The sequence below is a fragment of the Lobosporangium transversale genome (genome assembly GCF_002105155.1).
Source record: "Lobosporangium transversale strain NRRL 3116 chromosome Unknown BCR41scaffold_19, whole genome shotgun sequence".
Classification (NCBI taxonomy): Eukaryota; Fungi; Mortierellomycota; class Mortierellomycetes; order Mortierellales; family Mortierellaceae; genus Lobosporangium; species Lobosporangium transversale.
Window position 1 is genome coordinate 85,544 of NW_019028997.1, and position 24,969 is coordinate 110,512.

Below are 24,969 nucleotides of genomic sequence, written 5' to 3' on the forward strand. Positions count from 1 at the left end.
GTTCCTGAACTTTGGCCATTCAAAAATGTAAACAAATATGCATGCACAACTAACAGTGGATATTGAAACGATAAAAAGAAAGTAATCGGTGCACAGAACATTTGGTATTATCCTCAGCGCATGTCAGGGAAACCGTTCCTCTCTGCCACATTTGCATCTACATCGTCCCAGAATGTTGTATAAATATCCATCTATCTGTACATTTTTCTTTTTTCTTTTTTCTTTTTTCTACATCCTCTCCGGCACATTCTTCTCTCCTCCCTTCCTTCTCTCTTTTACATACACTCCTCTCTCCTCCTTGTGAACACTCACAAAAAAAAAATGCGTTTAACATCTGCTATTTTCACCATTGCTTCGGCTTTGGTCATGGCATGCTCGCAGGTCGAGGCTGCCCCCGTCGTTGCTGGCTACCTTCTTCTCAACCCCACTAACGGTCCTGCTAAGCTCAAGGCCCTTGCTGACAACGCCGCCAAATTGCCCATTAACCGTATCTTCCTTTCCTTTGCTCGCCCCGGTATGGTCTACGTCCCAGGTTCCAACACCCTTGAACATGTCGGCTTGAACTATGCCAACACACCTGACTATGGTTTCGCTGATCTCAAGGATAAAGTTACTAAGCTCCAGGCCGGCGGCGTTGAGGTTTTCCTTTCTGTCGGAGGATGGAACTATGGATGCTTCCCTGTAAGTTTACTCTTCTCAATTCCCTCCTGTCCATTTGTGTCTCGTTCTTTAAAAACATGATCTATTAACACTCCGATCCGCAATCTTTAAAATGAATAGTACGTCTACACCTACTACTCCGTTGGAGGTTATGGAACCAGCACCCCTAACTACTATAAGATCAAGGAGCACGGAGGAACGCTTGCTGGATGCACTGAAGCCAACATGTGGTGCTACACCTGCGAACCCAAGAGCGAGAATACAGTCTTGGCTGACTTCGACATCTTCCCTGAGCCCTCAAACTCCTCCACCTGGCAGGAGGCTCAAAAGTATGTCATTGCTCAAGCTGGTGGCGAGGCTCCTGTCTTCCATCCCGAGATGATCCCTGGACACTCCTGGACTGACCCTATTACTAAGATCACTAACTTGGTCCCCGGTAGCGATTACTTTGTCAAGACTAACCGTGATCCTTACCAGGATCTAGTTTACTTGGGCAAGGATCTCGGCCTTGCTGGTGTTGATATTGATTACGAAGAGATGTGGCATGCTGATTTCTACAAGAAGGGTGCCTCGACCGGCCCATGGACTTCTCACCAGACTGTCTACAAGTACGCTGCTATCATGCGTGATGTCCAGATCAACATCCAGGCCATCCAGCCCTCGATGATGCTCGCCACTGCAGCTTCTGCTGCTGGAGGGCTTTCAACCAACTGGTGGGGAGGCAACCTTAAGAATATCTGGTACAACGTCAACAAGTGGTACCCCGAGGTCTACAGCTTCATGGCTACCGGCAAGAACGGAGGCGGCGTCAACGTCATGACTTACGATTTGTCCAACAACCAAGAATACCACGAATGCCCTGACACTGGTGTCTGCAGCTTGAGCCAACAGGTCAACTACTACATGAAGTCATATGCTGATAATGGTATGATCGCTCACGTCGGTTACGAGATCGGTATCCCTGCCTACCCTGCTTCTGATCACGATCCCACTCACCAGCTGCCCTTGACTCAATCCGAGTTGAGCAGCATCCTTGCTGTCCAGGGCTCCAAGGGAGGTTTCTTCTGGGAGTTGTACAAGAAAGCCGGAAGCACCAATAATGTTGATGCTACCAGCGCTGCTCAACAGATTTGCAAGGCTGCTCTTGGCGCCAATACCCCTCGTTGCTCCGGTGTCATCCCTCAGATCGACGGAACTAGTCCCTCCACTACCACTGCTTCTTCCACTGTTACATCCACCTCTTCTGCCCCCGTCACCTCTACCACCTTGCCTTCGAACACCTGCAGTGTTGCCGCTTGGTCTGCCACTGCTACCTACAACGCCAACGCTCAGGTGTCATACAATGGTCGCTTGTACACTGCCAAGTGGTGGTCTCAAAACAACATCCCCACTGCTGGTGGTCCTTGGGTTGACAATGGCCCATGTGGCTCCTCTACTGCTAACCCTACCACCGCTCCTACTGCCACCGCTACCCCTGGTGGGTGCTCTGGTGTTAGCGCTTTCTCTGCTTCGACTGCCTACACTAGTGGCTCCAAGGTCTCCTACAACGGCTTTGTCTACACTGCCCAGTGGTGGACCCAGGGAGAGACTCCTGGCTCTTCTGCCGTCTGGGTCAAGGGCGCTGCTTGCTCCGCCACTCTTCGCCGCCGCTTGTACTAATATCCCAACGCTTTATTAGGTGATGATCCTTGTAGTCTTATTTTTCAACCATAGAGCTGAGCTCATGGGAACAAAGATCTGATTTCTTGGCGCCTTTCATCCCCTCCCCCCACCTCAGACTGAGGATATCATTAAATGTATCCATATAAACGTAGTATAAACACATATGGCTGTGCCAAATGCAGTTTTTTTTTTTTTTTTGTAGAATGATTTGCAATAAAAAAAAAATATTATAAAATAAAATAAAAACAAACAGATATGCAATTGTGTATAAAGAAAAGAAACCAAGTTCTATATTTTCTAGAGCTTAGAATTGAATGGTGGTTTTTTTTTTTTTTTTTTTTTTTTTTTTTAAGGTAATTTTATTCTTTAAAGTTTTGCCATAGTCCTGGCTTCATCTCTAAGGGTCTGCAGATTCTTTAGGGAACGCTCAATACACTTAGCCGTTTTGTTGGCGCATCCAATACTGGCCTGGTATCCAAATCCAGCATGACCATAATTGTGTGCTACTACAAGAACAGAGGGGTTCCAGCCTTCGTTCCAGTCCAATTGCTCGGCCGTTGCAGAGACTCGGACGCCACCGCGTCGATTGGGTCGGAGGCCAACACAGTTTCGTAAAACCGTTGCCTTGGAGAACAGATCAGGTCTGCAGTCCTGAACGCGTTGCATGATTGCTTTCGCTGTTTTCTCTGATGGAGCTTCTTGGCTAAAGCACGGATAATCAAATAATGAAAAAGAGAAAAAAAAAAAAAAAAAAAAAAAAAAAACTATTCAGAACTGGAGACAAAAACTTGTGTATAACGATTTTCCTTTTTTTTTTTTTTTTGTTTTTTCCTTTTTAAGTAGGTACAACTTACTAGTCCCAATGATCCGTTGTGCCGCCCAAGATAATCTCACCATTATCTCTGGGGATAACATAGGTGACAGTGCCAACACCAAAGGCACTGCCTTCTGCATATCGTTCCATTGTGAATTGCTTTGCTTTCGGCCAAATTTCATCTGGGACCTTGACAATTAAGATTTGCCCACGAGTGGGGAACATTTGGTGATCATTCACGCCCTGTAAGTTACGGCTTCCTAGGCCCGAACAATTAACAATAATATCGGCCTTGGGGTGTTTATCGCTGTGTGGGACCTGAGCTAGAGCTCTGAGACTCTGTACAGTGCCATGCTCAATGATACCACCTCGAGCGAGGATCTGGTCTTGCAGATAGCGTAAATACTTGGGCGTATTAATGGAGACTATTGGTTTTCCAAATAATAGCAGTAACGATAATAGCAACAGCAACAATTAGTCAGTGTATCGAAACTAGACTTGAGACGCAATAAGAATGTGGCGATAATCACATCAATCGCCATATGCTGACCTGTGGTGTACGTAGTCCCAAAATCAACACCAGATGGAAGTTCTTCCTTTGGAATGTGTCGATACTAAAACGAAGCAAGGGAAAAAAAAAAAAATCAAGGCGGATGAGGATTATATTCTATTCTTCCATAACATGCGATTGAAAGTGAAGGCGAATTACTGTATACATTTTTAAGAAAACGACTGAACCATGGCTCTTCAAAGTTTTTGGGTTTGACATCCCAATAATCGTGTCCAGTCAAAAACATGATACCGGCCTTGGGCTCGGTTTCTGCTAGATGCTCAAATCTCTTGTACGTGGCTTCTTCAAGCTCTAAAATGTTTATCATTTCCCTCCTCCGAGAAATGTAATTCGTGAGTTTTTTTTTACCTTGTTCAGCATTATTATTATTATTATTATTATTATTATTATTATTATTATTATTATTATTATTACCTTGTTGCTCAAGATCCGCAATGTCAGCAAAAGATCTCCAATGTGCTCCAGCCCTTTCCACAACACAGGATTTAGCCAACAAAGGTGAGAAAGATTTTTAATATTTTTTTTTTTTTTTTTTTTTTTTTTTTTAAAAAAAAAAATAAAAAAAAAAATAAAAAGCACATTAGTTTGACAATGAACATTATTACCAAGGAGATGTATAATCGATATGGAGGTCGGAAGGTAGATGTGTAGCAATGATCTTGACGCTGTAGTTTCCTTTTTCAAGAAGGGCAAGTCCTGTGGAGAGACCGGAGACACCTGCTCCGAGAATATTAACTGCATAGGTTTTATTATCTGAAGAAGACATTGTAAAGATAGTGAAGACACAAGTCGAGACGAGAGCGTGGGAAGAGAGAATGGGAAAATGAGTCAGAAGAGGAAGGGAGAAGAGAGGAAAGAAAGGAAGAGAGCAAGCTCTCTCTCTGAAAAAGGACAGAGAATGAGACCAAACGGCCTCTTTTTGATAGTTTTTCCCATTTGTCTTGTACGCAGATGAATACGAAGACTCATTGGCCCCCTTGGCCCAGAACAATCCCGAAAGATATCATTGTCTTTTCGATGCACCTAATGCATACCCCACTCAAACAATCTTGACCTTTTTCATGTTCAATGCCTTGTCAAAAAGGTTTTTGTAGCTCCATACTTCACAAAGTATGAATCCTTGCACACACTTCATTTGCTTTAATCATATTTCGAACTGCCTCCATTGACTCCTCAAACATCTCCAACCCTATAAGCAATGACCCTTGACATGACTCCAATAATGCTAATTCATGCTTGATTAGAAAAGCTGATAATAATAATAAAATGAAGCTCCTAATGGGTCTTCATTAGACACTGTGGGAATAAATTTGTCGCACGCGGCAACGGTTCTAGGTAAGTTTTTCTTGTGAACAAAATACATGTTACATGTACTTTGCATTTTGTAAATGTGTCAAAACCTTCCCGTGACCAAGCTCAGACATTGCCTTTTGATTTGTTCATAGCACATTGCTTGAGTCCTGAAAACCAAACTTTCCTTTAGATTCTGAGCAAGCCAAAGCAGCCACGGCTCAAGGTAAAACGGCCGCTCCATCAATTCAAAGGGCAAAGGTCATCGTTTTGGGCAGACTCGCAATGAAATTTGTGTGGGCTTGACACTTTTTCGGCTCTGGGTGGAGTCAAGCCTACATTTTAGATTGGGAAAGAGAGAAATAAAAAAAAAAGGCTTTATGATTGTATTACATTTTGGAATGTCTATAAACTGTACAACTCCAAGAGCTCTTCCTTAACTCTGCCAGTTTTCTTGTCAAACCTTTCTACTAACCTTTACTGACTGTCTGCATACTTCATCTTCGTTTCAATCCTGGCCTCATCCCTCAGACGGTCCTGCGCTTCCTTGGCCTACGAATCCACAAGCTTTTGCTAGACCAACGACTTTCTGTGGCAGTTCATCGTTCCTGTCCTGTCGACCTTCCACTGAGAGGTGATGGTTTGACTCTCAGAGAGATTCTTCAACAGCGATCTCTGCCTGTTGCTTCTGGATCATGGCAACGTACTTTTGAGCATACCGCACCAACTTCATTGGACTCGTCTTTACAGTAAACACATCATGATCAAAAAGCTCGAGTTTTTTTTTTTTTTTCCTAAAAAAAAAAAAAAAAAAAGCACTCATTCAAGAGCAGCGGTTTAACTTAAAAAGCTTAAGTGATAGTAGCCGAATTCGGTATCATGGAGTCTGTAAGCTTTGACAACTTTGAACAAAAGTCTTTGACCAAGCCCTTGTACCTGAAAGACCTAATGATTCGACTATTCAAGTTCATGAGTGAAACAAAAATCTGGGCTTGGTGCACCAGTGAACTCTTCTTCATTGACGAAAACCAATGGATGTTACGTCAGATCTTCCAAGAAAGCTTGGTTCTCATCATTTGATGTCTTCAACGATCCCCTCACCATATTGAACGATAAAAAAAAAAAAAAAAATAAAAAGTAGAGAGTGCATCGGAGAATTGGACTTTAATATCCCTATGAGCTGAAGTGGACGTCGTTTTGAAAAATGAATTCTTTATTTGTCATTGATTAATGAATCATCATGTAATTTCTTGCACTGCTGTTAATCACGCTTCTCCTTCTTAACCCAGTCCATCATAAAATTGGATGTTGCCAGTACGACCTCATCAACTATCCGCCCTGTCTGTGTCTTGAATTCTTCAAATTGTGGACCCATCGCCTTAACGCGCTCCTGAAGACGCTCGCCTAAGCTTCCAGATAGAACAACAACTCTAGCGCCGACCTGGCTGAGCATAATCTGTAAAACTTCAGCGGCCCTAATAAAACCATCCCATACGGGTCCCATTGTTGCTGCCACTATGGGCATAGCCTTCAAGATCGCATCCGTCAATGCCTTGGTATGAGTAATAGTTGCCATGGCTGCATGAACCAACACTGGCTGGATAGTTGTCACCCATATCTTCACAGTTGGTGCGCCAATCCTCTCGTGAAGCCACGCCATGACAGGTTGTGTATAAGTAGTCAATGTCATGGAAATCCAGTATACAGTACGCCATAGAGTTGCGATCACCACAACAAACTTGTCTACCACCCATGCAACTATAGGACGGGCCACTTCGAGTGCTGTCATCAAATCATTGTAAGCATTGGGCACTATATCTACCGCAAAAACACTAATACCATGCCAGATCATCTGAAGGGCAAGAGTCGTATAGTTGTAGGTAGTCTTCACTACCTGTGTCAAGACGGTTTCTAAAAGAATCAGCCAGTTAACACTTTCCAGCCTTTCCAGGGCGTCCCCAAGCTTTGTTTTGACTGTCAAGAGCAATGCGTGGATTCCCGCCAAAAGTGTTGGATGGGATCGAAGAATTCGGAATCCATCTTGTGCGACCTGGCCTATTGGCAAAAGAAAGCGACTGTAGATGTGGAATGCAAGCCATGGCAAGAATTGTGCCAAACCTTGAACGACCAATTCTCCCATTGTATAAAACTTTGTACCCAGAGGCTTGAGTGTCCGTTCCCACAACCAGGTCCCAATTTTGACCAATGCCCAGCCGAGGTCCTGTGCATCTTTAGCCAGTTCGTGGAGATATATCTTTGCAGTCTGTAAAAAAGTCACCCAAAGGATTGATAGACGGGACCAGAGCGCCTGCAATGGATTATAGACACACTCAATGGCGAACCACTCGAGTGCAGACCGAGTGGGCTCTAGAATAGTTTGTACCCATCCAAAGGCTTTGACTGCAGCTACTCCAGCTACTTCTAGACACGAGGCAGTCATTCGCACAAGTCCTGGAAAAATAGTTTTCTCCAACGCGATCCCAATTGCTGCGACGACTGGGGACTTCTGGATGATTACCACTGCGATCTGAATGGGAGCGAGTACCTTTGTCTTGAAAAACTCTGGTCCAGAGTTCACGGACCAATGTGCTGCATGCTCAATGGCGACCATTAAGTGGACACCTGACTGTTCTACAGCAAAGATCGAGTGTAGAACGAACCACCGGAGGCCATCCCAAATAGCCTTGAGAACCAAGTAGATGACGGCAAAGGGTAGATAGGGGATCCACCTCACAGAGAATTTGTCTGATAATGATTTTACAAGATGTTCTGATGGAAGAGGTGAGTCGTTTTCAGCTGGTTTTATCGTAGGATCTGAAATGGAGGATGATTTGCTGCTGGTTTGCTCTGTGTTTGCTTCCGCTGCAATTTCAGGCTTTGGATCTTCAAGCTTGGTGTGAGGAAGCTGTCTACGAGCCTTCCATTGCGGGTAGTCACGAGCAAAATAGAGAAAGAGGGCGAAGGCAGCAATGACAAGTGTACGGGAGAAGAATTTACTATCTGGTTCGTCCATAGTCTTTTGGTTGTGTATTTGTGTGTGCCTTATTTTTAAGAAGTTGTTTCGGAGTAAGACGTTTGATCGTAATTTGAATGAACGGATGAATGCGAAAGAAAAGGAATGCTTTATTATTATTGTTGTTTAGAGATGCATGTAGAAAAAAGGATGGAAGAATGGAAGAATGGAAGAATGGAAGAATAGAATGTAGGAAGAAGAAACTAAGTGAGCAAATAAGGTATTAAATTATGCCAAGACTCTTTGAAAATTAGGTCTTGGCTCGAGCGACAATCTTGTGCATGTGCTTGTAAAGGAAATAACGCTCCACAGATCTAAGCAAACATCAGTGTGGGAGGGGGAGGGGCGCCGATCCGAGAAGCCCAGTGCACACACTGTCATCATGACAGGAAGCACATGCAGCTTCGTAGCTTCGTATTAAACAGGTCATTGACTGTATTAACTGTAGAGTCTTATTGTTGGTTTCCAGAGCTGGAATAATGATTTTCTTCACTAATTCCCATTACAACAAAGCTCTCTCTCCCTATAGAATATTCAAGCTCGTCGCGTCAGCAGTAGTTCGCTAATGATTATAATCCCAGGTTGCTGCTCTCCGAGAGCGAACGTGGAAACTTTTTACTGTGATCTACTTTGACTATTCATGATACTTGAAGGTTATAAACTCCACTTGGCATGTGGAGCTATGGGTGTTTTTACTTTCTCATGCACCAATGACTCTCAGCATAAAGTAACTTGTCCTTGGCGAAAGTATTTGCTTCCGATAGAATATGGTGCTCTTTTTTTTATTATTGTTATTATATATTTATTATTATTCGTAGTAATATGTATAAACGCAGACAAACATCCGAGTAACTCTATTTGTTCATGAAGGGGCTCTGAACGGGGGGAGGGTGAAATTAACGGAAGAATCCTGGAGATCTGTATTAACGTTTTACATGAACATCCAATAGCAACCAAAGCAAAGCATCATTAAACGTGTGAGTGCGCCTCAGACTCCTCATGCTGTGTTGCCAGTCGTGGCTTGAACTTGGGTGCAGGAGCAGGGTAGATATTATAAATGATGATTCCGAGACAAATCAGGACATAGGCGATAGGGTAGAGCTCATTGATCTTTGCTGAGAAGAGGAAGAGACCAAAGAGAAGGCCATAGAAATCGCTTGTCAACAAGCTCAGGTTGAAGAACGTAGCGGAGCTGAGACGGAGCAGAATGGGTGAGACCGAATAGAGGAGAAACATGGCAATGTCAAAACCAATGATGTAGCCGATGATCGGACCTGTCCAAGTAATGCTTTTCAGTTCATGCCTCTCGAGAATCGCCAACTGAATACCATTGATGATCGTAGCCCAGAATCCGAGTTGACCAACGACCTCATACATGGGTCGCTGACGAACCAAGTACTCCTGCCCAACGTTGGAGAAAGCATAAAAGGTGGCTCCAACGAGGCAGAAAAGATCTCCTTTGATATAATCAGTGCCAGGATAATCCTTGCCTGCCCTCATGTCAGACCAGATGAGGAAAGCCATGCCGACCAAACAGACGAAGACACCCAAATAATGCCAGCGGACAAAACGCATCTTTAGGAAAAAGACGGACAATAACACGACACAAGGAATTGTCCATGCGTCGAGGAGCATGGCTGAGAGAAGCGAGGTATAACTGTACGCCTTGACAATGAAGTAGTTGCCTTCGACATCAATCAGTGCAAACAAGATATCTAATTGTATTAAGAGTAGAAACAGTTAGGGAAAAAGAAAAAAAAAAAGAAAAAAGAAAAAATAAAAAGAATGGGTATTACTTACAATAGAGCGACCTGCGTCGGATAATTTCCCACCATCCCGAAAATCCCACCTTGAAGAGGGTGATGGTGGTATACACGACACCAAGGACAAGGTAGTTTAGGAAGGACTGCGTAGTGGGGATGGAGATATTGTTGGTCTGCGCCAGTTCAGTGGTCAGGATCGTCGTTGCAGTGATACACAAGGCCAAGAATTGACCCAAGAGTACGATTGTCAGGACACGACGAGTGAACAAGGTGGCCAAACGCTCCCTCCATGTAGCAGGAGTCGCTACTGGTGACGGCTGAGCATATGTGGACTCGTCATCTACTTGGTACTGATCGAGCTCTGCTTTATCTTCTGATAATGCCAGGTTGTTGTTGTTGCTGTTTTGGTTGTAATTGTCAGCCATGTCTGTAGTCAATAATTCTTCTGATTTGTTTTGTTCTGCGTTGTATATTTTTTTTTATAAGGGAAGAATGTATGAATCGTCTTTTAGGTATGGAAGGGGTGAAAAGACGGAAAGCGGCCCGCTGATCCAAGATGTGGAATCAATCTTCCTTTTATACATTCATTCCATCTGATTCTGCCCTTCCTTGGTGACAACTTTTTATTATTATGCTCTTTTGTTATAATATCTCCGCATCATTTTTTTTTTTTTTTTTTTTTTTTTTTGAGAGCGGAGTAGATGGGGTTTGTTTATTTATTGACATGTCATCAGTACGGTACACAGCCATGTCCTTTCTACTGAATCCGGAGTAATTAAAGTTACTCGTCAAAACAGATGAATATCACTAAACATGCACCGATGAAAAAAAAAAAAAAAAAAAAAAAAAGACAAAGACAAAGGAAGGGTCTAGTCAAGTACAGATATATATATATATAATACTATAATACATGTTTTATACAAATAGCGCCCGTATTAGATCTAAAGTAAAAAGGATATGATGTGGCATTCAGAAGGAGTTTCACGGACATTCTTGCGGAATGCTAAAAGCTTCTTGCCCAATCCAAATGATAAGAATCCTTCACGCACGTGTGTGAAAAAATGCTTCGCCCTTGTCTTGTCTTTCACATTTTTGAACACTCAAACCAAGCAGTCACCATTTTTCATTTATACATTGAGTGATGCGCTGTGTGAGCCACGCAAGCGCACGTTAAATGTTCGAGGGGATGGGGGAATAATATTCGATAAACTCAAGTCTTTTTTTTTTGTCATTGCTAATTCACGGCATTCAACATTGATCAACAACTCGAGACATGGGAATCGACGCAAACCCGCCTACACCCTTGGTGCAAGTGACCGTTCAGGCAGACTGGACTGACTTGATTGCTGAAGTACTCCGACATAACAGCACAGGAACCTTTTGGATCTCTTGTTATAGAAGAGGTTAGATCATGCCTTACAATAACACCATTGAAAAAACGTTGAATCAAGGATGATAATTTTTTTTATTTATTTTGATCCTGCCATATTCCATAGGATCTCCTTCCATCCATGGATCTGCAAAAGTGTCTGTTGTTGAAGACCACAAAGTGCATTTTACTGGGCATGACGGTATCGAACTTGAAAGGATTACAAACGTACACAATTCAGATTTTTTGACAGTTGATTTGACAATCCAAAGGATATCGCAAGGTGGCGAACAACTAGTAAATCATCGTAGCTTATATTTATGAAAAGAACATCACTGCTATCTCATTTTAGTATTCCTTCAAGGTCAAAATCCCTGAATACGAAAACATAGAGATAGAAGTATATGGGACTGGCAGAAGAACCAACTTTGCAAAGGTAACTAGTCTGTCTCGCTGTTTTATATTTAATTTCCTTGAATGTATTGTACTCAGAGGTATATTAACTCCTACCAAACTCTTGCACAACTCTTTCTGAACGAGAACAGATTTCCTCACTGGATGTGTCGCCAGAAGGAGCATTATTTGTCATTGGAACAGAGGATGGAACTATCAGAATCGGAGAATCAGAGACAGGACGTATCACTGTAAGGGTGCTATGGGTGCTATGCATATGAAGAACTGTATTCGCAGACAAAAGTTTTTTTTTTTTTTTTTTTTTTATTTTATTTTTTATCTTTTTTTATTTTTGTTATTATTTCTCCAACTTACACGCCGTTATACATGACTATCAACTAGCAAGAGCTCAAGGGTCATATTCAATACGTCAACACATGTCGATTCTTTCCTTCTGGACAAGGTATGAAGGAAATATATACATTTATATTATAGTTTTCTGGAAAAGCACTGGTCAATGGAGATGGATACATGCAGCAACAGCAGTGATAAAGCTCTTACAATTTGTTTGTGTCCTTTCATATAATCAATCAACAGTTGTCCTCAGTGGAGGTGGCGATTTCTTGCTAAAGATTTGGTCCGTATTGGATGGAAGCTGCCCTGTTACTATGAGGGGTCATGTTAAACGTAAGCGAGAGCTGCTGAGATATGAAAGACTGTTGTTGTTCATGAATATAAAAATGAAAAATACAAAATTGACTCTTGGCTTCTTCGTTTCTCCAAAAATAGCCGTCACGGACACCGCCATTGTCGATAGAGGACGCAATATCCTGTGTAAGATAAAGTTTGGAACGTTGACACGTTGTAGTGAATACAAGTGAACAAAAAGCTAAACTTCCCAACGCTCGGTGTATATGCCGATCCCCTATAGCATCTTCGAATGATGGAACTGTCAAGCTTTGGGAGGTTGGTAAGTTTGATTCTATAAACAAAGCAATGTTGATTTCAAAATAAGATTAAACAAAATGAAATATCGCGAGACCTGACATGAGCTCTTTGGATAGCATCTGGATCAACTATTCGAACGCTTGCACAGCATAAAGAAAAGATTAATGCTATAGCTGTAGACACTTGGAGAACACCACTGGACTCAAAGTTATTGTTGGGTATGTAAGATTCTATGTTGACCCCTATAAAGCTATTTTGTGCTTGAAATGTTTCTGTTGTGCTGATAGTATGTTTGAGTTGTTATGATCTAGATCCAAGAGAAGTAGGTACTGAAGGGAAGCTGGTCATTGCGGCTTCGGAGTCTGGATTTTTATATGGTCTTGATGTACGGGCCTCAGAGGAGGTAAGAACATGATCGCGGCCCTGTATCATGGCTTTTTAGCGAAACTTCTTTACTGAGAATTAACACCTATGCTTTGTAACTTTTATGTTCATACTTGAATAGGCATTTAATCGAAAATCATACAACAAAACACCAGTTCGCGCTTGCGCGTTTTCTGCTCAGCATTCCTTGATTGCAACGGGAACATCAGATGGCGTTGTCGAGCTATTTGATATTCGCAAGTCAAAGTAAGTATAGTTTGAATTACGAGTTATTTTTATTTTATTTTATTTTATTTTATTTTATTTTTCTGTTTCCGTAGTCCAAGAGAGCTTTTTTTTATTTATTGTTATTTTATTATTATTACTACTACTACTGCTACTACTATTACTACTACTACTACTACTACTACTACTACTACTACTATTATTATTATTATTATTATTATTATTATTTTTGATAGACTAATTATTTTATGGAAATTATTATTAGTGAGATGCTGAATAGGTTTCAGCATAGCTCTGCAGGGATCTCAAGCCTCATTTTTGGCCCATCAATTGACTCTTTAGAACATGGCGGTCCACGTTTGATTGTTGGCTCTGGTATGTTAATTAGAAGTGTAAAGAAGAGGAAGAAGTTTCAGTCATTTTGAATGCTCATTTCTAATATTTATATTTATTAATTTATGCAGCTTTATTTGTCTAACGAGAGCTAACTAATATATATACATGTAACTTGCAATGTAATAGATGATAGCGCTCTGTATGAGATTCGATCGGTGAGAGAATCAATTGTTCAGGTTGAACGGGAATATGTTGGCTATGATCTGGATGGACCAGCTCATGCAAGGCTCGTTGGAGGAGGCCCTGCAGTGATTGCAGTTGCGAAGGAGGGTGGTCTACTGCGCTTTGGCAGTGGAACACAGCCCATCTAGTTTTCTTTTTTCCGCACTGACATGAGGTGCATGCAGAACCACTGTAGTCTTTGTTAACCTGCGCGTGAAGAAAGAGGGGGGGTCAAAGAAGGACAAGAAAAAAATAAAAAAATAAATAAAGGGGGAGAAAGAAAGAAGGATCAAAACATGATTCTATCTCTTTCACTCTCCCTCTTTTTTTTTTTTTTTTTTTTTTTTTTTCGACCGTTGTTGTTGTTGTTGTTGTGGATAACAATTGAAGATGTGCAAACACAGAGTGACATGTGCTTGACTTGATTAGACCAGGACAAAGAAAAAAGTAGTATGTAGGTACACAAAAGGAAATGAAAGTGAGCAAATCCAACCACGCTTTCGACAATGACGACAAGGACCATCAGACTATCAACTGAGCCCTATTTAAAAAAGTAGGACGGAGACGCGTTATATTTTTATACGTTTATTTGTCTGAAAGACGGTGATTTGGTTCAACATGTTCCAGAGGATGTCAAGACTAGGGTAGGATGAATGATAGAAGAATGTCAATCCCATTGGTCTATTGGGACAAGTGATTTATTGAGTGACGATTAGTTCAAGAGTGGACAAATAGCATACACATCTGAAGTAGGACAATTAACCGATCAACTATATTTTCAGTTTAATAATCTTTTTTGTTGCAATCCTGTCCATTCGATATTAAATATATTTCCGGGTCCATTTTTTTTTGTTTTGTGTGTGTAGATTAAATATGTATTATTGTACATGTCCATGTTATTTTGTGCAACTGCAAAAAAATTGGGGGAAACAAAAGGGAGTGGAATCACAGGCGTTAGCACACACATGGACATGGTCAGGGCAACCTTGCTCTGCTGACGAAAGATCCTCCATGCAGTAAGAAAAAAAAAAAAAAAAAAAAAAAAATTTAGCGGAGTGCAAGCACAAACTATTTACATGTACAGTCTGTACATAGACCAATGTGTTGGCATTGCATGGGCATGCGTGTGAAGACAATAAAAAAGAAGGGAAAAAAAAAAAAAAAGGGCGCAGACTTGATGGACATAATTTTTTTTAACTTTTAACTTGTAGAATAAAGAATAAGGATGTAGTCATTCATATTTCACATCCATACCCACCCATACCATGTGCCCATGGTAGGTGAACTTTCTTTCTATTTTCTTTTTCATTCATCCCTTTCTCATTCCTTACATTCTTATTTTCTCATTCCTCTTCTCATTCTCATTCTTATTCATTCTTCTTCTTCTCTCTCTCATCTTCCCATCAGCCCTTTTACTGATCTTGCTTGCCTTTTCCTTTTACCTGTTTTCGAGGCTATTTCTACACAGTAGAGAAAGAGAAAGAGAAAAAGAAAGAGAAAGAAAGAAAGAAAGAAAGAAAAAGAGCCTTTAGAATAAATAGATAAACAACCATAGAACGATAGATAACCTGATCAAAAGCCTTAGGTGAGTTTTTTTTCTTTTCTTTTCTTTTGCTAAGCTCTGATCATTCTAATGATCATTATCATCAGCAACAAGAACAATTCAAACAGTTTGTTCTACTTCCCCCCCTGAGTTTTGCATTCTCGATTCTTCTTTTCAGATCCCCACACACTTTGAAACGTTGAATGACCAAATGAACACACACACAAGAGCTTTTGCTTTTTCTTTCTTTACCACACTCTCTCTTTCTCTCTTCCGTTTACCCTTACCTTTACCTTTACCTTTGCCTTTGCCTTTACGTTTTATTCATTTCTAAAAATGAAAAATCATCCTCCCAAACGGTGGTGGTGCATGCATGGTCTGGTCTTGGCTCTTTTTTTTATATATTTATATATGTATCTTTTGTTCGTCCCTTACAATAAAGATTCCACCTGTTTATTGTCTGGGTACGATCCACCTTGGATGTGATCCTCATTCTCTCCACAGTCTCTGCAAACTATCCATTGTTGTAAATCACTTGATCATTCTGTGTATGGGCCGCTGGGGCACGGTTCATCTTTTCCTCTTTAGATAACCATTTTGTGTGTGTTACTTTTTGGTTCCAATCCTATTCTTTCTCGTATAAATAAGAATCTCTTTTTTTTTTTTTTTTTTTTTTTCCCTCTTTCTTTCCCTCTCCGTCTCTTGTTCATTCACATTAAAGACAAATGCCTTTATCCCTTACTTTTGTCTAGGTTTGTATCTCTCTTTGTTTATTTTATATTTTATATTCCAAATATAACCCTTTTTTTTTCTCCTCCATACTCCTGACCCTCGCTTTTGTACGGCTCTGCTTTGTTTCCATTTTGTTCATACAACTTTTCATTCAATATATATTTTTATTACTTTTATCCGTATAATTTATCTGCTCTTTTTTTTTTTTTTTTTTTTTTTCTTCTTTCTTTCTTACAGCCTAACAGTAATGGATCCTAGTCTAACAAGCTGAAGCTCTTTTTTTTTTTTATCTCTAAATGTACAATTGAATTCTCTGAATGCAGGTCCCTATCTACAAATACGCGTCAGGACAATTTACAGACTTCCTCCACAAGCAGCACACCAATAATTGTTGTATCCTTTGCAATAATAAGAATAATAATGCTTCGGATTTCCCCAATACTTTAATAGCCATTAACAACAACAACAACAACAAAAAAAAAAAGCACAATGAGCACTCTGAGCACTCCTCGCCTCGACCACAACAGTACAATTAACGAGAACAAGAACATTAACAATAGCAGAGACAATAGAATCCTGAACGACCCTGGTATTCAGTCCCTCCACAGCCTACCTCGTACCAACACAACATTTAAAAACCTCATCATCCCTGAGCATTCCTCGCTACCCTCTCCTCTCTCTCCTCCACTCTCAGTCTCGCCCTCATCCTCTGGGTCATCCATGGCAGACTTTATAGCCACTCAGGCCCAACATGGGTTCCCTTCCTTTTCTTCTTCTTCCTCTTCTTCTCTTCCTCCATTCCATCCTTCCTCCAACAACTCCTCTCACTCCATTAACGATATCAGCCATCCACATTTGAACAGCGTTTCAGCTTCGCCTTCTCCTCTGGCTACTATTCAGACCTCTCCCGAGGCTTGGTTAGCCCACGCTGCTGAGCAACGCCGTCATCTCTCTTCAGCCTCATTCTCCTCCACCACCTCCTCGTCCATGTCTCATTTAGTCTCACCACAATCAAAGTCACAGTCACCTGTTCCACTTGAATTTGGGGAAAGTGAACAGATCCAGGACGGGATACAGAATGTGAAGGATCCCTATCATCAGAGCACTATCATCCCTTTAGACCATGATCATGACCATGATCATGAAGAAGATGAGCAGGAGCCAGAGCTGAACATGAACCTTCGACCATCCGAGTTACGGGCATCGTTGATGGCCAGAGCAAAACGCAGCTCTGCGAGATTGCAGAAGAAGCGGTCAGAATCCATGCCAATAGACATGCTAGACTTGCGACTGTCAATGCAATCGAATCAAAGGCATGTTGCTTTAATGTTTTTATAATCCTTTTGTTAAAATCATTTTACGGTTGGGAGCCTTGATTCATTGGATTGGGCAAAATGTTGCTTTTGCTTAATGACAACACAACACTATATGGTCCTTAGATTTGTGTTTTCATATGCATGTGCATATGCTGCATTTGTGACGATAAACACATGATGCATTAATGCCTCTTTGTTTCCCCCCTCTACAAAAATACAAAAGCCAAAGGTCCTTAAAGGAAAAGAGGGGGGAGTCATCAAAAAAAAAAAAAAAAAAAAAAAAAGCATAATGTGGTTGTTCTAGTATTGATGTTGAACAACGTGTTGGATCAATCACCCTCCCCCTTTTTACCACCCTTCTTTTCTTTGGCAAAGCAATTTTACATATCAGTAAAGGAAGAAAAGGAAGCGTTGCACTCCATATTAAAAAGACACTAAAATCACTAACTAACCTTTTCTTTCTTTTTTTTGCTTCGCTTTTGAATGCTCTATACATACCCCTGCGGATCTATCAATGGACTTGACGACTACAACCATTCACACCTACGATTACAACTACAACGATAACGACAATCATCAACACAATGATTTCAATTACACTTTTAACGTTGTGGAACCATATTCATCTCACAGCTATAACAGTGTTAGCACCACCACCTTCGATTCTCGTCTGTCTACACAATCCTCATCTTCTTCTATCAGTGCCTGGGCACCTCGTGAACGCTCTTCCTCCGTTAGCTCTCATACTAGTAATGATTCCGTCAACCTTGATGCCCTTATTGCAGAGGGATCTGACATCAATGAAGAATGCCCACTCGAGTTGGAGGAGGGCGATGAAGTCGAATGGTCCAGGGAGCAGCGAGCCACACGAAATGTAAGAGGTTTTTTTATTTTTCATTTTTTATTTTTTAAAATGAAAAAAAAAAAAAAAAAAAAAAAAAAAGCACTTTACTCACCTGGAGACATTTTGGTAATATAAACATATCACAACAATAGCAATATGGATTAAGCGAAAGCTCTGGTGGAAGCATGCAGATGACCACAGAATCTGAGCTGGACATGAATCATTATGGTGATCAAAACGTTGAGGAGTTCTGGGAGGATCCAGAGGTAATTTTAACTCGCGCAAAGTCAAAGCAAAAGCCAAAATTGGCTGCATGGAGCGAAAAATCATTCAATCATTGCTGATCCTCTTTTTTTTTTTTTTTTTTTTTTTTTCTCTCTCTCTTTATCATTTTTGATCATAGGCTTCTTCAATAGAGGACGAGGAACATGATGAGACACTTAAAGATTTCTCCCGCCTTGCTGTCGAAACATCCATTCAGCAGATCTCTGGTCTTTCATTGAGCGGCGACATGAGATCGCGAAATGGAAGTATATCTTCCAAGTTCCCAGATGGCAGGAACCCATTCGATCTAGAGGTTGATTTCATGGATTCGCCCTCTGGCCTTCGGTCGCCGGACCGCAGCAGCAATGCCAGTAACTACAGCAACTCCAGCAGCCATAGAGGTGGTTCTAGTAGGCTGCCCTCCCCTGGCGCCTCTCGTCTCCCAGGAGCGCCAGGCACATCAGGACTCAAGGCGCCTTCTACCAGACTCGCTCAACCTGCAACGCGATCCATGCTTGCTCAACCAAAGACAGGACCATCATCAGGCGCTGCTGCTCCTAGAACTGGAATTGTCCGTCCTGGTGGCGGATTGCCGGCTCCCAGAGCTGGATCACAGGTGCCCAAGAGTGGCCTTCAGACACCCAAAACTGGACTGCAAGCGCCCAGAGCTGGATCATCCTCTGCCCTGACTGCCAGAGCCTCGATTCCCAAGCCAGGAACCAGCGGAATAACGCCACCCGGTCGTACAACCGCGAACGCCAAGACTACGACAAAGGTGGCTGTATCAACCTCTCGTCCTCCATCTTCCGCCTCTGGTATTGTCAAGACCGGAACAGCAACCGCAAAGAGCCAGATTACGTCGCCCAGTGGTCTCAAAAAACCCACTACCACTGCTAATCGCCAATCACTTCTTCCAGCTCCATCATCGATTCCAAAGAGCGGATCCGTAGGCACAGGACGCGCAAGCTCCTCCACGAGTCCCAAGCGTGTGCTCACTTCGCCCAATCATCTTACTAGTCCGACTCGCGCACCTTCTGATCGTAGCTCTAGCTCTTCTTACTTGATCTCACCCACCACACCTGCTAGCCGGCGACTTTCCAGTGCTGCTGGAACCAGCCATTTGGCCCGTCCAAGGTCAGCGACACTAGGTGGAAGGACTTTGTCTATGCATGGGTCGAACGGTCTTCAACATCACGAGGAATATGAGACCAATTATTCAACTTTGACTCCTCCTCAGTCACCATCCTCGGCCAAAGCCGGAACAAAGACCGGAATCCCTCGCTCGGGTATTGCAGCACCATCACGGTTGGTAGCCCCTTCGGTTTCAACTGTAAAGACAGCAGGACGCATGTCTCCTTCGCCCCTGAGTGCTGGCTCCAATTATAGTGGTAGCCAAATTTCAATCTATTCTCGTCCTCATACCCCAACATCCTCTTTGCCAACTAGGATTCCAAGCGGTCTTGTTAGTCCTCGAGCTGGGCGACACTAAAAAGAATAACTAAAAAAAAAAAAAAAAAAAAAAAAAAAAAAGGTCTTTTTTTTTTTTTTTGTGCCGCAATCAAACGATTTGCGAAAAAGTTTGTATTTTTATCTCTGTAGTATCTCTTTTATCCTATTTTCCTTTCTCTCAACCCAAAGTATACCAACTTGTACCATTGCATTTGCTTTTTTTTTCTTCATTCTTTGTTTTCTTTGGTGCACAAACATAAACATAAGCACAATCATTTATCACAAAAAAAAAAAAAAAAAAAAAAAGTTTAGCGATAGTAACCTCAAATGACTATCTATTAAAGAAGAAGAAAAAAAAGTAGTAATGCTACCCCAGCTTTTGTAAATCAGTGTCATTATTAGTTTGTAAGATTTATAAACTCAAATATATATACAAAATGAGCTCTGACTACATAAACATCCCATCCTTTGCGATAGCTTCCACGATCCGGACTTTTAAGTTCTTGAAGCAAGCATACATTCGACGCTGGAGAGGTCGTGCATGCCAACCCGGTAGATCGCCACCAGAGATTGGACCAACAGAGCTGGCTCCCGACTGCTGCTCTTGCTGTTCTTCTCCCGTAACATACTCCATCGATGTTGATGCAATATGGAAAGATGTAGGATCGAACGTCTCAATCACAAATTCACGACACAAAGGGTCGGGAAATGGCCCAGGGCTATTATTGCCTTTGAATCTGAATGCTTTAAAGACACAATCACGCTCTGATCCATCTTCAACCACTGTCTCATTTCCTTCTAATAGTCGCTCAACTAAGCTGTGTTGTCTTGGGAACTAAATCGGTAATAGATAATAATAATAAAAAACACACGTTTAATCAAATTGAACTTTTAGCAGCAAATATTTCTTTTTGATTATTAAAAAAAAAAAAAAAAAAAAAAAAAAAAAAAACTAGCTAGTTCTTCTTACCTTCCTCACCATAGCAAGGTACTGGCCAATAACCAATTCCACTTCTTTAAATTTGGCAAGGATTGGTTTGAGATCAAGGTCTTTGTCCGATGATTTGAGGCTGCACCAATCGAGATCAGTCAGTTCCTGCGCCAATTCTTGGATCACATTTGCAACTTTGGGGCTGACACTTGATGCTGGGTGTGAAACAAGAGTATCATAGGCGATCAAAAAAATTGTCGGAAGAAGCCTAGGATAACAGATTCAAAAAAAAAAAAAAAAAAAAGTTGGTAAATTGGTCAGTTACTATATCCATTAAAAGAGAGAGCAAGCAATACATCTGACTGGTGACTTACTGGGAAAAGATCTCAGTACCAGAGAGTGAGCTCAAGTACGACAATGCATTTTCTGCTTCTTGGCGATGATCGAATAAAGGCTTCTGTTTGCTTGCAGGGATAGGTTCCGATTTCTGGAGAATTTTCACATCAATTTTTTTTTTTTTTTTTTTTTTTTAAAAAAAAAAAAAAAAAAAAAAAAAAAAGAGAGTTAAAAGCGTGTTGCATAAGATCATATTTTCAAATAAAAAAAAAAAAAAAAAAAAAAGATCATTGTTAGTAAACGAACCTTCCAAAACTCTTGCCAAATGTTATCAGAATCCGCCATACGGGCACTCATTTGTCGTTTTCCTTCGTTCCAGTCTTTGGGTGAATGCCACCGTATGAAATCTCCTAGCACACATCCAGGATTTGCTGCTTTAAATGCACTCATATCTATTTTAACATTTGATTTGATTTTTTTTTTTTTTTTTTTTTTTTCAAGATGCATGGTCAATTTTGTGCGTCCAACATACTTTTTTTATAATCAACATGGATAAACTGTAGCTTCGTTTTACCAGAGATGAGTTGGGCAGACTGCATCTGGGCTCGTATCTTTGCTGCATCAGATGAAGATCCAAGACCTTCAAAGATGTCTTCTTGCTGCTTGATCATGTCTTCTGTCATATAACCAGGTTCCTGTTAAAAGCAACGAATGGCACGAAAAAAAAAAAAAAAAAAAAAAAAAAAAAAAAGTTAGTCAGTCAAAGAACACAAAAATAAGGAATTGCATTGGCAATGGAAATAGTAAGTTTACCTGAAGTTTTGGAACAAAGAGCTGTGCCCCCGTTTCTAAAAGAGTCAGGTCATTGAATGCGCTCATGACACCTTCTCTCTTAACTTCATTCTCATATAGTTGTGAAGCAGTTAAAGAACCTGTCGGCGCTATTGCTGCTGGTACATCCACCGTGCTTCTAGTCGGTTCTGATGTCAGTGCATCCGGGCCCTCAATCAATGGATCTTCCGCCTTACTTATATCACTCGTATCATTGTCTTCTTCTGGCGACGTTTGCCTGTCTAAAACAGACTGATCGTTATCCTTGATCTCCTCAACGTTAGTCCTTGACTCTTGATCTTCTGGGGATGCTTCATTTGTAGTATCCAAAAGTTCAAAAACAACTGGATCTGGTGTGGACTTTGCTGATACCGGTGTCGAAGAGGCTTTCGAGAACAACGAAGACATATCATCTACGAGAATATTAGTGTCGATTTCCGTCGTGGACTCTTGCTGACGCTCTGCATTTTCACGAGCGATACAGCAATTGATCATTGACAATTTTTGATGTATCAGGTTAAATCGTAAATCTATTGTAGGTGTTCTGTTGTTGGCTGCATTATCATCATTATCACCATTGTACTCAAGGGGTTTGTCATCGATTGCTGTCTCGCCTTCGTTGTTGGGTTTATAATCGGATCTACTTGAGGTATATGTATTCTCGCCATAAACCTGGACCAATGGTATCATCTCTCGAGCCTCCCAATGGTTTGTGAATTCAACCAAAAGCTCTGTCCAAACAGCCTTCAAAAAACCCATGAAAGAAGTTGGATAAGTTATCTCTGAATTGGGTGAAATCACGTCTAGAAGATACAGCAACATTTTCCATAGAAGCGATCCAAATGGTACTGTAGTAGCGTGTCGAAAATGGAGCCCCAACTCTGCTGCAGAAACCATTCGTACCGTCTGTCCTTCTATAACGTCTCTATATTTCCGCCTTTGGTGTTTTGGGTTCTTAATTGAAGGCCGATTTACCATTGATGATGATGCTGACGTCTTTGAGCAAAGTGTCTGGACTATTGTCTCAACATCCGTAACGTCTACCATTGCGATGTTTCCTTGAATAAACTGTGCACCCTTCCTTAATAAAGAAGTATAAGAGTGTCTTTCCTTTTCCGACTCTTGCTCTTTTCTTTCCGAAGAGCCCGTACCACTATTAGAGACATCTCTCTGCCACGATGATATTGCTTCCTCAAGGACTCCACTCAGCAGCCCATAGTCTTCACGTTTGAGCTGTACTCTCAGAGTCCAGATATTGGCCTGACTTGCTTCCATGTCTGTAAAGTTTTTACTGTCCAAATAGACTGTACTAGGTGCTGATGCTGTTAAAGAAGTACAACAAATAAAAAAATAAAAATAAAAATAAAAAAAATTAGTCAAATTGTGGTATAGTTGGAACTTGCGATGTACACCAATTGAGAGCCCAAGGATTGAATAACTCACCAAACCTTGCCACTAGATGGAATGTCTTGAGAGGATCATGAATAGGTCCAAGCGGGAGAACTGGGACCTTTGATATTGGCGATACTGCTACTGTTGATAATGGTGAGCGCTTCATGTCTTTACTCAATTGCTTCAGTTCGTCGTTTTCGTTATCATCATCATCATCGCCATCGCCATCGCCATCGTCATCATCACCGTCACCGTCACCACTAGCATTGTCACTGTCTTCATCGTTCTTAATACTTGCATCGGTCCATTGCCGCCAGTCATCATCATACCAATTCTCGAGTTGATAGCTGAACAATCCAGACACATAAATCTGTTCTTTGACTTCCCGACTGTAGCCATTATTGGAATCATCATTTGTTCCGTCTCTCCCTGCGTTAAAACTGTCATGGGATGCATACTCATCCTCAATACCCATGCGCTCAATAAAAAGATCCAGAATGCCTGACAGGTTGGTGTACTGTGCTGGGGGGTATGATACCACCACGGTGTTGAACCTGACTTCAATCGCCTGATCTTCTGGAGTATCTTCTAATCCAAGCTCGATAGCATTGCCAAAAGTATGTTGTTGCTGTGTACTCAATTGCAGCGGCTGAATGGACAGGCCTGTGTAGGTCTTGTTTTTCGGGTGGCCAGTCGGTACAAAGACAGGGATGTTGCAACCCGTATTTTGAAATGCGATCGCAAATGATGATAGAAGAAGTTTGGCACTTCCCAAATCAACAATAACTGATGAGCTCGAGTCTCCGTCCGCAGTATCGGTAGGTGCAGGCGCAAGAATAAGAATATGGGTCAAGGCTGTCCATCGATGCAATATATGGTGTTCATGGCCTTCCAATTTGGTTGGTAGGAAATCGAGATCGATCTGTTCTACACCAACAGCCATTCTAGCTTTAGCAGGGTGATAGCTGTACGACAACACGTAAGAGTCCCTATCCAATGTCACGATGGCGTTGTGCTGGTATACACTATTACCACTAGTACCGCTGCTACCGTTATTACTACTAATATCGGGATTAAGGATTGTGGCAGTAAGAGGAGTAGTAGTCGTATTGAGATTGGGATTGTGCTGTAGTATATCCTTTTGATCCCCATCAATGGCCAGCGCGAGTTCTTTGTTTAGGTTAAGAACATCGTTTGTAGGTGTGGTTGGCATGAGAGTGGGGTTGAAAACACCATAACTATTGTGGATTAGACCCCATTGCTTTAGGCAGTCCTCAATTTGGACGATAAATCTTTCCCATGGGCCAGAGGTTGTATAGTCGATGAATTCAAAATTGTCAAAGTCATCCTGGTCCATAGAAGCAATTTAGTATGGGGTTGAAGTTTGTACTGCGTATGACAGGTGAGTCAATTAATACTAAGCTGCGGAATGCGTTGAAGAGGAAATAATGAGCTAATGGAGAGAGAGAGAGTTGAAAGAGGAGAAAGAGGGAGAAAGAGGGAGAAAGAGGGAGAAAGAGAGAGGGAGAGAAAGCGAGAGAATGAGAAAATAGAAAGAGAGAATGAGAATTGAGAATGAGGAAGAATTGAGGCGAAGGCAAGAGCGTAATAAGCCCTGGAGAAACACGCATCAATTGTTGGAGAGAGGAGGTTGTACAGATCTATTTATTGATCGAGCCTC

The 24,969-nt window shown here is 41.5% G+C and overlaps 7 protein-coding genes across 7 annotated transcripts; 3 read left to right on the forward strand and 4 right to left on the reverse strand.

The window, feature by feature from the left end:
* Positions 1-321: 321 nt before the first annotated feature.
* Positions 322-2,319, forward strand: BCR41DRAFT_396371 (hypothetical protein; the record flags this gene model as incomplete). The annotated part of the gene is made up of 2 exons (XM_022028797.1): positions 322-681; positions 781-2,319. 2 exons carry the CDS (start codon positions 322-324, stop codon positions 2,317-2,319), a joined length of 1,899 nt encoding a protein of 632 aa, XP_021881169.1.
* Positions 2,320-2,688: 369 nt separating this feature from the next.
* BCR41DRAFT_422221 (hypothetical protein) lies at positions 2,689-4,568 on the reverse strand (the record flags this gene model as incomplete). Its single annotated transcript, XM_022030120.1, has 6 exons — positions 4,313-4,568; positions 4,122-4,174; positions 3,853-3,998; positions 3,687-3,750; positions 3,177-3,561; positions 2,689-3,025 (listed from the first exon to the last, which is right to left on the reverse strand). Exons 1-6 carry the CDS (start codon positions 4,471-4,473, stop codon positions 2,689-2,691), a joined length of 1,146 nt encoding a protein of 381 aa, XP_021881170.1. The 5' UTR covers positions 4,474-4,568.
* Positions 4,569-6,258: 1,690 nt separating this feature from the next.
* On the reverse strand, positions 6,259-8,010 carry BCR41DRAFT_396373 (hypothetical protein; the record flags this gene model as incomplete). The annotated part of the gene is made up of 1 exon (XM_022028798.1): positions 6,259-8,010. The coding sequence occupies one exon, from the start codon at positions 8,008-8,010 to the stop codon at positions 6,259-6,261; it is 1,752 nt and encodes a 583-aa protein (XP_021881171.1).
* A 757-nt stretch (positions 8,011-8,767) lies between these two features.
* On the reverse strand, positions 8,768-10,367 carry BCR41DRAFT_386563 (solute carrier family 35 member SLC35F1/F2/F6). The gene is made up of 2 exons (XM_022027806.1): positions 9,811-10,367; positions 8,768-9,725 (listed from the first exon to the last, which is right to left on the reverse strand). Exons 1-2 carry the CDS (start codon positions 10,196-10,198, stop codon positions 8,980-8,982), a joined length of 1,134 nt encoding a protein of 377 aa, XP_021881172.1. The 5' UTR covers positions 10,199-10,367; the 3' UTR covers positions 8,768-8,979.
* Positions 10,368-10,945: 578 nt separating this feature from the next.
* On the forward strand, positions 10,946-13,935 carry BCR41DRAFT_353738 (WD40-repeat-containing domain protein). The gene is made up of 13 exons (XM_022024214.1): positions 10,946-11,176; positions 11,270-11,370; positions 11,495-11,578; positions 11,688-11,786; positions 11,938-11,998; positions 12,133-12,222; positions 12,325-12,369; positions 12,467-12,505; positions 12,600-12,701; positions 12,795-12,886; positions 12,989-13,113; positions 13,358-13,467; positions 13,615-13,935. Exons 1-13 carry the CDS (start codon positions 11,047-11,049, stop codon positions 13,797-13,799), a joined length of 1,263 nt encoding a protein of 420 aa, XP_021881173.1. The 5' UTR covers positions 10,946-11,046; the 3' UTR covers positions 13,800-13,935.
* A 2,479-nt stretch (positions 13,936-16,414) lies between these two features.
* On the forward strand, positions 16,415-17,263 carry BCR41DRAFT_396376 (hypothetical protein; the record flags this gene model as incomplete). Its single annotated transcript, XM_022028799.1, has 1 exon — positions 16,415-17,263. The coding sequence occupies one exon, from the start codon at positions 16,415-16,417 to the stop codon at positions 17,261-17,263; it is 849 nt and encodes a 282-aa protein (XP_021881174.1).
* A 2,910-nt stretch (positions 17,264-20,173) lies between these two features.
* Positions 20,174-24,896, reverse strand: BCR41DRAFT_422226 (Rab3 GTPase-activating protein catalytic subunit-domain-containing protein). Its single transcript, XM_022030121.1, has 7 exons — positions 23,340-24,896; positions 21,879-23,218; positions 21,640-21,760; positions 21,372-21,517; positions 21,104-21,216; positions 20,769-20,997; positions 20,174-20,633 (listed from the first exon to the last, which is right to left on the reverse strand). The coding sequence occupies exons 1-7, from the start codon at positions 24,643-24,645 to the stop codon at positions 20,247-20,249; spliced, it is 3,642 nt and encodes a 1,213-aa protein (XP_021881175.1). The 5' UTR covers positions 24,646-24,896; the 3' UTR covers positions 20,174-20,246.
* Positions 24,897-24,969: the final 73 nt, after the last annotated feature.